At 43.1% G+C, this 12,840-nt stretch overlaps 1 protein-coding gene across 5 annotated transcripts in view; it reads left to right on the forward strand.

Annotated features, from left to right (window-relative positions):
• The window catches only part of MRPL39 (mitochondrial ribosomal protein L39), a 151,525-nt gene that overhangs the window by 107,532 nt on the left and 31,153 nt on the right, over positions 1–12,840 (forward strand). For all 5 annotated transcript variants that reach the window (XM_089657367.1, XM_089657370.1, XM_089657371.1 and 2 more), the window contains exon 8: positions 5,332–5,485. In XM_089657367.1, the coding sequence (XP_089513493.1) occupies positions 5,332–5,485 (154 nt within the window). The remainder of the gene's footprint in view (positions 1–5,331; positions 5,486–12,840) is intronic.

Consider the following 12,840-nt stretch of genomic DNA (forward strand, 5'->3'; position numbering starts at 1 on the left):
GCATAGCATGACTACGTGCTATCAGTCTCTTTTTCTGCCATTTAGCCTCCTCGGAGGTGTGTGCTGAGAAGGAGCAGCATTACAGGGTTTTGGCTTGCTGTAGAGCAGGGGTATTGAATTAAAATTCACCAAGGACCGGGCAGTAAAATTTACATGCATAAGATATCTGAATCTCATGTAGGCCCGTGTGGTGCACTTTCGTGTGCGCCAAACCACGTGTTGCTGAGGTGCACTTTTGAAAAAAAGGGTTGGGGACTTCTTCAGGTTTCTAGCAGGTAGTGCTGACCTACCCACAACATGTGCACCAAATGCACATGTACAGACCTGAACCAGTGTCCTCAATCCCCTTCTCATTCACAGCAAGATCCCTCTTGATGAGTGTCCTCAGCTTCCCCTTTATATCACTGCCCCCTCTACCCCTTACACAGTAGTGTTCTCAAACTTCCGTGACATCAAAACCCCCCCACCTCCCCTCCCCAACAGTATTGCCCTCTGCCCCCTTCACTGAAGAGTACTCTGCCCCTTTTTACATCATTCCTCCCCCATTACTGTCCTCAGCCCTACTGTCCTCAGCCCCCCATTACTTTCCTTAACCCCCCATTACTGTCCTTAGCCCCCCCATGTTACTGTCCTCATCTATCACACGTTACTGTCCTCAGCCCCCACGTTACAGTTCTCACCCCTCCCACTTTAATGTCCTCAGCCCCCAGAAACCACAGTCCTTCGCTCCCCACATTACTGTCCTCATATCCCCACATTCAGTCCTTCACAGTAATGTCCTTAGCCCCTTTAATTTTGCCCCCCCCACTGTCCTACCTTACACAGACAGTAATTGACAGACAGTGATTGATTGCCAGGACTGCCCTTCATCAGTACACATCCGGACCCCGGTCTGCCATTTAGTGATGCCTGCTGTAGAGCGTGGCACCCCCAGATGCAGTGACTGCTCAGAAAGAGCCAGCAAAGCGGAAGGCTTCCAGCCTCACTTCCTCTTCTGAGCTGTGATTGAAGATATTATTTAATGCAGAGCCCAGCAGACAAAGCAAATAGTGGAAGCATTCTTCTGCTGGCTCTCTGTTCACAAGCAGCAGCAGATTGGTTGAACTGTCACTGCCTCTGCATAGGCTGCTATAGTGGTAGTTCTGCCACTGTTCCATCCATTGTGTTTAGCTATCAGCAGCGATTTGGTTGAGTTGCCACTGCCTCTTCTGGTCATACTGACAAAGACCTGAGTGGGATTGGGGCACCATAGCAGACAACGTAGGCTGCTGCGGCAGTAGTTCTGCCACTACCTGGCCACTGTGTTTAGCTTTAGAAAAAGTTGCAGTTGCAGCTTCACAGAACTGAGGACTCTCTCTTTGCCCTAGTGTGACAGTGCTAGATTGACCACCAAGCACCAGCATTGTAATGTGACAAGGAGTCACATGCTCCTCCAAACCAAGAAATTCTGGGTATTTGCTTTGTTCCTTGCAGTTGAATAGAATGGTAGAGCAAAGGTAAAGTGAGTGTACTGCTGGAGAGGAGGACATGAACCCCTTTTCCTTCACTATCCCTATATTAACATTCCTCAGCGTGATTCCCTATGCTAAGGATATGCTAATAAATGTTCTGTTGCAGAACTAGCAGTCCGCACGCATGCTAGTCAGTGACTTGGTGACAGGCGCACTGTATTTGACTATGGTCTTGCCAAAAACAGTATTTGGGAACCAATTTTGATCATGTGACCACTATGGAAGGCATCAAAAGGTAAAAAAACACAGATGTTAAAGTGGCATTAAACAATATCTTTTTTTAAATAATCTATACACATCCATTGCTTAAAGGCCCTACAATTTATTTTTCATTAAATCATCACTTACTGTGTTTTTCTATCGCTTTTTAACATTCTTTGTGAGATCCCAAACCTCTAATTTCCCCCACAATTCCATTTGTTTGAAATTAACAGTGCATGTTAGTTGTGGTCATGTGCACTGCTCTATGCACACTTCACATCTCTAGTCTCTTGTCCATTTGGGGATTGAAAAAGAGAAGGTAGCTATACTCCTCCTTAACCACTTCCAATCCGGACACTTTTACCCCCTTCCTGTCCAGGCCAATTTTCAGCTTTCAGTGCTATCACGTTTTGAATGACAATTGCATGCAACACTGTACCCATATGAATTTTTTAGCATTTTTTTGAGACAGATAAAGCTTTATTTTAGGGATATTTATTCACCACTGGGATTTTTTTTTGTTTTGCTATGTAAATGAAAATGTCCAAAAACTTTGAAAAAAAGTGTTTTTTTGCTAAAATTTAGCAAATAATCTTTCATCATAAATCGTGGCCAAAATGTATTTCGTTATCTTTTTAAAAAAAAATAACCCAAATTAGTTTATAACCAAAAATTATAATTTTTAAACATTTTTGTTTACATTTTTTATTTTTTTTTTTTTTACACACTGTCACCCTAGCAGTACAGTGTCACTATGGTGAAACTGTACTACTTGTGGGGGGTGATGGTTTTTAGTTTTTTTTTTACACTGATTGCTTTTACACCCATAAAGGCTGTAAAATCAATCATTTCTCCTTCTCTCTGGCTGCATTCCTGCAGCCATTGAGAGCTACTGTGTGAGCTGTGTTTGGTCAAAGCTTGTCACATGGTACAAGGCTGTTGTGAATAGCCTTGTACCATGTGATCTCTGTGATCATTCACAGATTTCACATGTAGTAAGCAATGATGTCAGAAGTGACATCTTGCTTACTACTCTGCATGTGATCACTGATTGGCCAATCAGTGATCACATGATTGGGACCTCGCACAGGGGTCCCATACGACGACCGGTGTTCCACTGTGTCCAGAGGACACAGCAGGCACCGGATCGCGGTGCTGCATGCTGCCAGGGAGCATGCACAAGCAGGGGGAGGGGAGGCCGTTTATAAACGGCCACCTGATCCTGCACTGCCACCATCTGGCTGTTTATATACAAGGCCAGATGAGAAGTGGTTAAAGTAAGACCATGGACCACCAAGGATACCACCCCCTAACAGGAAGTTTGATCACAGCAGCAAAAGAAAAGGAATATGGAGATTTGGAGGAAGGTGAGTTCAATAGACGGTACTTTTCTGAGGTATGATTACATACTTGAATAGCATATTTTTTTTCTTTTTAAACCAGAGTTTAGTGTCACTGTAATATTAAAATAAATAGTGTCAGCTGGTAATTGAAAAATGATTTTTTTCACATTTTTTGTTTGTCCATTTGAGAAAAAAAACAAACAGAAAAAGAAAAAAAGAGCAGGGTCTTTATTGAATCCATGTTCTGAACAAAAGCCATGCAGTTACATATAGAACATGCAGTTTTAGGTAGCCAGATTATTCATAAAGTTATAGCAAAGAACACCAATGCAAATAGGTGCTGCTAAAATTGACCTGGTCATGTTTGAATCAAAGACTGCCAGTCAATAAAGGCTTAAAGCAGTGTTTCTCAATTCCAGTCCTCATGGACCCCCAACAGCTCATGTTTTCAGGATTTCCATTATTTTGCACAGGTGATTTGATCAGTTTCACTGCCTTAGTAATTACCACAGCTGTTTCATCTGAGGGAAATCCTGAAAACATGACCTGTTGGGGGTCCACGAGGACTGGAGTTGAGAAACACTGGCTTAAAGCAACCTGTTCTTTGCTCTCAATGGGCAAAACTCAGGCTTGTGTTATGTTTTACCTCAGTCCATGGCTGCCAGGTGACAATATAAATGTGAAAAGCTCAGCACCAAAGATATAATAAATAATTCGGCAGCTGCAGTCCCTAAACTCACTGTGGAGTGCGCAAAAAAACAAACGTGTATGACCACGCTCAAAATTTCAAGTGTTAAACTAAAACAAGAAAAGTGTTAAAATAATACCATATAAAATGTATCAACAAAATATTCACTTTTAAAGTATTGCAACTCAGTTTACAAACAATGTGTCCATAATAGTTATTATTAAATCCAAATAAACAAAGTCCTTAATGTCCACCATCGGGTGAAATATGCAAAAAAAAAGAAAAAGATATTGTGTGTGTGTGTGTAATTTTTTCTTGTGTTTTTTTTTTTTTAAATAAATTTGTGACAAAAATCACTTCGCATAAAAGTGTGTTGTCAAAGCACCCAGTGTCCTTCACCTCTTCAAGTAAATGGCTCCCTTCTTTCAACACAACTTAAAATATAAAGTAAAAATGTGTTCCTATAACCCTTTCGCCACCAGATCGTACGTTGTATGGACCTAACGGGGGGGTGGGAGTGTTATACACAATCTGGTGGCTGCAGCCCGCACCTCTTCCTGGCTCTCTCCTCCTCTCTTATTATTATTATTATACAGGATTTATATAGCGCCAACAGTTTGCTCAGCGCTTTACAATAGAACGGGAGACAATACAGCAACAATACAGTTCAATACAAGAGGGTTAGGAGGGCCCTACTCCTTGCCGACTTAACAGAAAGCTGTACTGGCTGCCCACCCACATCCTACATTGACATCATTGGTTTCTAAGGACTTGTTAAGTCCAAGTCACTGGTGATGTTTGTGTCAGAGCATACACATATTTTGATAAATGTGGAAAACTACTACCACTCATGGTGCATCCTTTGCAAAGACAATCAGATAAAGCAATGAATGTGAAGAAATTGGAAACAAGGATCAGAAGAACAAAAGTTCATGATGTGTAAAACGTATGTAATTGAATAAGTGCATCTTTTAGAACTGCGAGGAAGCGAAAAAGTCTCCTGGTGGCACTGCTCTTGATCTGCAAGGGTTATGTGTTCATTTAGATCTAGGGGGGTGCAAAAAGCAGTTTTACTTACCTGATCCTCTGCTCCCACGGGCCCCTTCCAAGCTGTAAGACTAGTCCCCGCAGGCTCTTCTCCCATATGAGGCAGCTGATGTAGTCAAGACCAAAGCAGAGCCTATAGGTCTGCTCTGGACATGAGGACACCATGGAGACTTCCACGTTTGGAGTGTAGGGGAGTAGAGAATTGGGTAATTAAAACTGCTGTTCCCAGTCCCCTAGACCTGAATGAGCAATTTAACCCTTACAGCATGGGGGCAGCGCCACTGCAAGGAAGAATTTTCCCTTTCCCTAGAGATAGGCTTTTAAGCCACCACTGTAGCCTATTATGTGCCTCTTCTTTCTGTTCATTTTGTGATATGTTTGGGATGTTTCCAAACTTTTTGATGTCTTTGGTGAAACCGTTTTATACCTGGATGTTGCTTTGTCTACATCCCAAAATATTGTTTTGCTAAAAAGTTCTATGCTGATCATCAATGAAAGTTTAATGTGTTATATTGTTCATCATTTTTCTTTCTTTTCCCAGATTTGGTGAATTTGTGGATCTCACTGAAGGTCCTCACATACCCAGAACAAGTTTCTGTATGCAGTATGAGGTCACAGCGGCATACTCCATTGTTAATATTTCTACAGAACATATTAGACGGTTTCAGGGTCTCTCTTTACCGTGGCACTTGACGGTAAGGCAAAGAAAAATCCTTATTAGCACTCCTAATGTGCTACTACAAGCTGGTGCTGAGAATACTGAACATGCTTGATTACCAGTTTGCCTCTGCAGTTAATTTGGTTATGTCATGACTTAGATAATCAGCTGCATGGACAACAAGATCCTACTTTTGTATTTTTAAACTGGTGAAGTCTATTTCTTAATTGGATATGCACGGAATGACATCAAGCTTGAGGAACTAGAGATGCTATAATGAAAGTACTGCTTTTTTTTTTCTTTAAAGTTTTCCTGTAGTCCTGAATGGTAGTAACACATTTCACTGCCTCTGTAACATTAACCACTTGAATCTCTGAGCCTTTCTCTCCCTAGAACCCCTTGAGTCCCAGGTATTTTTTTTTTGTTTCAGCCTTGGTTCTGCACATTTTACCTTTTAGTGTTTGCACAATTATACATTGTACGTATTATACATTTGTAATGGGACAGACAGAGATTTCATTTGGTAGCACATTTGGATACATACATTCTTATTTCTCTTACATTCATTGACGGACACAGCTGTTCGGAATTTTGACCATATGGTTATAGCGCCACCTACAGGAGTAGGACAATAGGCAGAAAAGAAACACTGCACTGCCTATGGGCAGTCCTAGCTGGTATAAAACTCCCTATCTGCTATAGTCAATCCAGTCTTCCTGCCTAGTGTTCAGGAATAAGGAACTAGTTCTCGGCTGGGACCTGTGGTTCCATAGTTTTTTCCTTTTTATTTTTTACTGGCAAGATCTTCAATCAACAGTCGGGCTGGGTGACGGGCTGGATATCCTAGATCCAGTGGTCACCCCAGTCTTGCCAGCGAGTGCACGCAGACCGTTAGCTCGGCAACATTTCCCCCTGGACCGGGGCAACCAGCGAGTTAAAAGTCTTGCGGGAACACATATGACTGGGTGCCTATAGTCCGTGTGAGACAGTGTTACCCTGGGCGACAGTGGAGTGGAGGATCTGTCATGGGAGCCTTACCCACATGCTCCAGCTGGATCGATAAGTAGTTTGCCACCTCCTTCCCTTCCTCTCCTGGATGCGATCTAGGGTGGTCGACCCTGCAGGGTTTTCCTCCTCCCCTCCAGCTCTGTATCTTTTCTGGCCCTTCTGTCCTTTGGGGAACGTGGTGTGGGGTTGTGGGCCCTAGTCTCTCCGGACTCCAAGTGGTGTCACAGGGCATGGGTACTGGGATGCCGGATTGTGTGTGCCTGTGGCTGTCTCCCCAGATGGCCCTTATCTGTACCTCTTGGTGGACAGACAGACCCCTGGTCTGGGTTTGTGGGGTGTGCTGGAACCTGGACTGTATGTTGCATGTGTGCTTTCCCTCCTCTCTTCCCGGGTGGCTGGAATACCCAGAGGCTGCGGTGGGCCAGGCCAAGCAGGTATGAAGTTTCATGGCCTTGTATGCGCTGGCTTGTCTGTTGGTGGGGGGTGGTTATGTCCCCAACTCCCCTCCTTGCCTGGGACCACTTTTTTGGGCCCCACTTGTGTGCCTTGCAGATGGTGGTCTCTGCAAATTTAGGCCGAGTCTCGCTGGCCAACATTTTAATTTTGTGTAGATGCCCTCTTTTGGCTGCCACCATTGTTGTAAGCCTGATGCCCTCCCCTGACTAGGCAGGGCTGTGGAGGAGGACCCGGCAGAGGGGGTTGGAAGGAAAGCCAATCATGGCCTCCATCTTGCTTCAGGGCGGCCGCTATCTTGCTTCAGGGCAGCTGCCCCTGTTCTCCCGCCTCCTGTATGAGTTGTTTTTTGAGAGCGGTGGTGGGGGCTTGCGATGCTTGGCAATACGGTACTCCACAGCAAAGGAAGTCTGTACTATGACATTGCATGTATCAGGTGGCTCTGGGCGGCCTTCCCACTGGTGTACTGAGGTTGTAGCTGTCTGCTTAGTGATTCAGCTGCTGATAGTGCTCCAGTTGGGGGGAGCATCCCCCTTATGGTGCTATCTATCGGCTGCCTGGCCTTGCTGTTGTCAAGGCTGTAGTTCCTCCTGCTGTAGAGGAGTCCCAGTTGGCGCCTTGCTGATCTTGCTTTTTTGCATTTGGGACATGGTGGGCACTGGGTTGTTTCCCTTGCAGCCCTGTAGTCTTGGGGTGGTGGTCTACATCCCTGATTCCTTTCCCTCAGTATGGGGGACATGAAAAACAATGGCGATACTGTATGTGTCGCCCTTCCTTTTGAGGAGACCCTTCTGTATGTGTTTGAATGCAGGAAGCCTGAGTTGGACTCTGCCATGCCAGGCCCAGCGTTGTTTCTATCAATGCTCCTCCTAATCCCTTGGACAGTGAGGAAGAGTCTTCCACTTCTGGAGCTGCGCAGGAAAAATGCTGGTGTCAGCACTGCATACTTTGGGTGCGAGAGACGTTACAACTTGAGGACTCCGCGATGGTGACTAGCGAAGTGCCTATCCCTTTTTGCTTTGGAACATCCCTATGGTCAAGATTCAGAAGAGCTGTGTTCGTCAAAGAACCTAAGAGAAAACTGGATTTTTTCGTTACCATAAAATCCCTTTCTCTGAGTTAATTGACTGACACAGCACCCACCCCTCTGTTGGGGTTTATCCTCTGACACTGCTTTATGAATTGCCTATAGCAGAGGGGGGAGTTTATACCAGCTAGGACTGCCCATAGGTGGTGCTGTGTTTCTTTTCTTAAAAAGTAAATACCGCAAAAAGGAGCTTCTTTTTCCTGGAAGGCCATCATCAAATTAGTGTAGTTCTACGTCAAAGCAACTACATCCAATATTGCATAGAAGGGGGAAAGACCCCCCTATAAACAGAGGTTACTTCTAAGAACTAAATGGGCTTTTAGCCAGGCTTAAAAAGCAATAATTATTTATAAAGAATATATTTGATAAAAAAAAAAATCTAGCACATTACCACAAAATAACCAATGTGATTAAAAATTGAAAATATACAACCATCTTTAGCCCCCAGACATCGTTGTCTTCCACTAACACATACATACAAACCAGACAAGACACCTTGTGGCCACTAGGAGGTGAACTGACAAGGATGTGAGCCTTCACTAAACTTGTCAGTCCCTCTAATGAAACTCAGGGGAAATTTATCTTGGGTCAATGTTGATTTTCCCACTATACAGTGGATTATAGACATGGGACGTACTAAAATATGATCAGTCCACATGACTAGATATATGGAATATCACATATGTATATACTAAGTGAATAAACTACGCCAGTCCTGTAGGTAGTAGAGTCAGCCCAGTATGAACTATCCATCCATGAACTAGATGTTAATTGCAGTACTGCATAGTAGATATAGGTGTGTAGTTCCTATAGTAAACAATCAGACAGCTAGGTAACATCAATTTGGAGTATAATTTTGGATAGAGATACCCCTCACACTGCTTCATGTGTAAAAATTCAACCCCTGAATGTTAGTAGAGCAGTTCCATCCATCTACAAATGTGGTATCATGGGGACTACAGCTTTCCCGGAGGGAGATATTACTGATGGCTGTTATAAAGACAGTCTCTCCTTTCCGTGTCTTCTCATGTCTCAATATCCCAGTTTTACCTGCAATATTTCTTTGAAATAAAGATTTCACTCGTTGCCAATTTCACACTGCTGCTCCAAAAAGATCTTCACATCTGGCGATGTAGATACCTGCATGTTTAGCTGACTTGCCGTCATGTGGACCTACAGTGGTATCAATCGTAAGTCCTCTGCAATCTCTCAAATAGCGAACCCAGTTCCCATGAGTGACAGGGGGCCATGTGTGCTGTCACTGATGTTTCAATGTCAACATGTTTCGCTAATGGGCGTATTCCTCAGCTTCATCAGAACCAATGGGCTGCTAGCTTACCATGCTAGTTCAATCATTATCCCCTCCCTTCATTTACAGTGATTTGACTTTTTAAAGATGCAGACCTGTATTTTGTTAGTGGGAATATTGATGAGATACGTCCAGACATCAACTCTCATCCCATTCAAACATGCCTAGCCCTATATTAGATGAAAAAATCTATTCTAATAAATCCGAATATTGACAAAGTTTGTCATTACCATATTTAATTAACCATTGTAAATCTGTCTTCCCAGTATATCGGTGGATTTATATGTTATTAAAGCGTATTTTTACATCAGTTTTCCAAGAACACTTGTAAACTTAGTTCTGTATTCAATGCTTTTGAAATAAATGTATTTAACCTATAAATCCACTGTGGATTTATAGGTTAAATACAAGCCACTTGCTAATGGGGGCACTCGTGTGGGCTCACTCCCGAGCTCCACTCTGTGTGTCTGTGGAAACAGAGTGTGGCTAGGTCCTGCTCCCTCCTGACTGGCTTTGATTGATAGCAGCTGGAGTCAAAAGCTCCCACTGCTGTCTCTGAGCTAATGAGGAGGGAGAGAGCCGCTGCTCTTGTGCACATTGCTGGTTTCGAGATTCTGCTCAGGTTAGTATTGGAATGGGGGGAGAGGCTGGCGGGAGAACAGACCTCAGAAGGTTTTTTTTTACCTTAATGCATACAATGCATTAAGGTAAAAACCCTTCTAGCTTTACAACCACTTTAACATAGTGGAGTGGTACAGATCAAAGTGAATGTATGCATTTTACTTTAGGAGAGCTTCATCCCCCTTTCAGCATTGTGATGCGCATAGGGGAAGAAATGCTAGCGAAACAGTAAGATAAGATTTAACAATTAACACGACGGCAACCTTTTTTCATAGCTATGCAGTAGCTAAAATTCGAATTACATTATGTTCACTTATGTAAGCATTTGATGTTTGAGCAATAAATGCAAATGTTATCCACATCATCCAAAATTACCGTTGCGACCTTATGATTAATTTTAGGAGGGAATATTTTTCATTTATTTTATATACATTTTATATAGATTAAAAGCCCTGGAGCTGATTGTTTCAGCTCCTGGGCTTAGCACTGGTTTGGGCTGTCACTAACAGACAGCAGTCCCAGTGCTAGTGTCAGTGAGGGCCACAGGAGCCACTGAGTCTAGGTGCCATTTTACAAAGGTGCCTGGATCAACTGGTTAACACATCTAAAGTCAAAGAGTGGAGAATGGTTACAAAACTAACTGGGGAAAGTCTCTTCAATTATTGTTTGGGAGACACAACAGGAAGAAAGAAAAGAGATGAAACCTTTCCAAAAATAAGGAACATTCAAATGTCCCCATTAGAAAATGTACTTTCTGATAGTTTTATGATAACTGTAACATTTTGTATCATTTTCTGTCCCAGTTAAAGTAGCCATAAAGCCAAATAGGGTGAAACTCTCCAATATAAACCACTTGAAAATAGCCAGCACACCACAAAAAGCCTCAATCGTTTACTGAGGTCATAAATGCAAACATTCAGGTGCATAAATCATAATTTCACCAAACATGTTCAAATTATGCTTTTTGTACTTGAAATGACGGAAAGATGCTTTTTGTACTTGACTTAATGGAACTTTTGTATTTTTGTACTTGAACTGGCGAAATAATGCTTTTTGTGCTTGAATTGGTGGAAATATGTTTGTTGCACTTGAATTGGTAGAATTATGCTTTTTGTACTTGAACTTTTCAATTTGTGTACTCCGTAAAAGATTGAAGTTTTATTTATTATATGCTGGCTATTTTTTCAGTTGTATTTTTCAGCACCAGCAAGGGCCAGGCACCCCTCTTAAAAGTGCTATAGGTGTGCAGGATGGATTGTTTACCAGAAATATAAACTTGATAGGTGTTCTAACCCACCCTACCCTGTCCAACAGGACAAAAATAGTTTTTGACTTTGGTTATTCAATACTTTGAGGCAGGTGTGTCAAACTCAATTTCATCATGGACCGCATCAGCATTATGGTTGCTCGCAGAGTTCAGGAGTGTGAGGCGTGCAGATTTCAGGAGTGCACTATGTGCAGAAGGCAGGGTTTAGGGGTGTGCCACGTACAGGGGGCAGGGTTTAGGGGTGTGCCACGTACAGGGGGCAGGGTTTAGGGGTGTGCCACGTACAGAGGGCAGGGTTTAGGGGTGTGCCACGTACAGAGGGCAGGGTTTAGGGGTGTGCCACGTACACAGGGCAGGGTTTAGGGGTGTGCCACGTACACAGGGCAGGGTTTAGGGGTGTGCCACGTACAGAGGGCAGGGTTTAGGGGTGGGCTACGTACAGAGGGCAGGGTTCAGGAGTGTGCGATGTATGGAGCAAAGAGTTCAGAAGTATGCAGAGTGCAGGGTTTCGAGGTTCGGCACTTTTTCAAAGGCTGTCTACATCACACTTCTACCCCTTCTCCTTGGCTCTGACCTCTGCAACACTCTTGGCCATCTCCCTCCAGAACCGTCATCTAACCCCCCCCCCCCCCAAAAAAAAAAACAATTTTCCTTGCATTTCACCTACTCGGTCCAACTCCAGTATCTTCCAGCAGTGTAGGCTATTCTGTCTTTCTGTTACTTTCAGGGAGATCATTGGTCTGAATCTGGCCCTGCTGTGTGTGCAGGGCAGGCAGGGATCTCTGAGAGTATTAAGCCTCAGATAGAAAAGCTGTCCTTGTAAAGAAGGCATGTGCTTGTAATCGTGAATACATACTGTATACTCTAACTTTTGTACAAGTTGTCTTTAAAAACACGTGCCAACCCCTAGAGTAAAGCCTACCTGGTCCAATACTTATCATTGTCCCCGTTCTAGTGAAGTCCACTGTCAAAGCCCTGCTCAGAGCCACACAGGTTTCTTTTCTGAATGCATCCTTTTCATCCTGTACATTCATTCCTATTGGGACCTGTACTGATGGTCTGTCACACCCCTGTTTAGGGTGAGGATCCCACAGATACACTTTTGAAAGAAAAGCTGTGGAGCTCCAGTCAGGGCGGACAGTGAAGACAGCTGGAAGAGGGATGAAGGTAAGTATTGAACCAGGTGTACCTAAAGTACAGCTGTCCTTTCCTACTCCAAAAACTGATACTATTTGGTGTGTGCTTGCCATTGGAATTGTCTACCAGCGTCCTTTATTTCATAACTGGTATTTTGTTTCTTTTTTCCCCCACATACAAGGCCTATATCAGTAATGTTAGTGCCTTTTAGCTGGCCTTCATATCTGTTGTTATTCTACATTATGAATACCTTATCCGTGGAGAGATTCCATCATGTAAAAAATATTAGATATTACCACTTAAATTTCCAACAGATGTAAGACGCCATCTTTTATTTTAAGTGCATATCCACTTAAAATAAAAGTCAAATTTGAGAAAACCCCACTAAATGTTTGTTTTCACATTTACACAGCATACCTTTAAGAAAGATGTCATAGGTGTCATAGCTGACTGCAAGTATTTATAAACTAGTTCAGAGCATGTCTGTCCCAAAATAAAGGATTAAGAAAG

Source organism: Staurois parvus, unplaced genomic scaffold (assembly GCF_062004578.1).
Source record: "Staurois parvus isolate SC_StPar_1 unplaced genomic scaffold, SC_StPar_1.0 ptg000988l, whole genome shotgun sequence".
Taxonomy (NCBI): Eukaryota; Metazoa; Chordata; class Amphibia; order Anura; family Ranidae; genus Staurois; species Staurois parvus.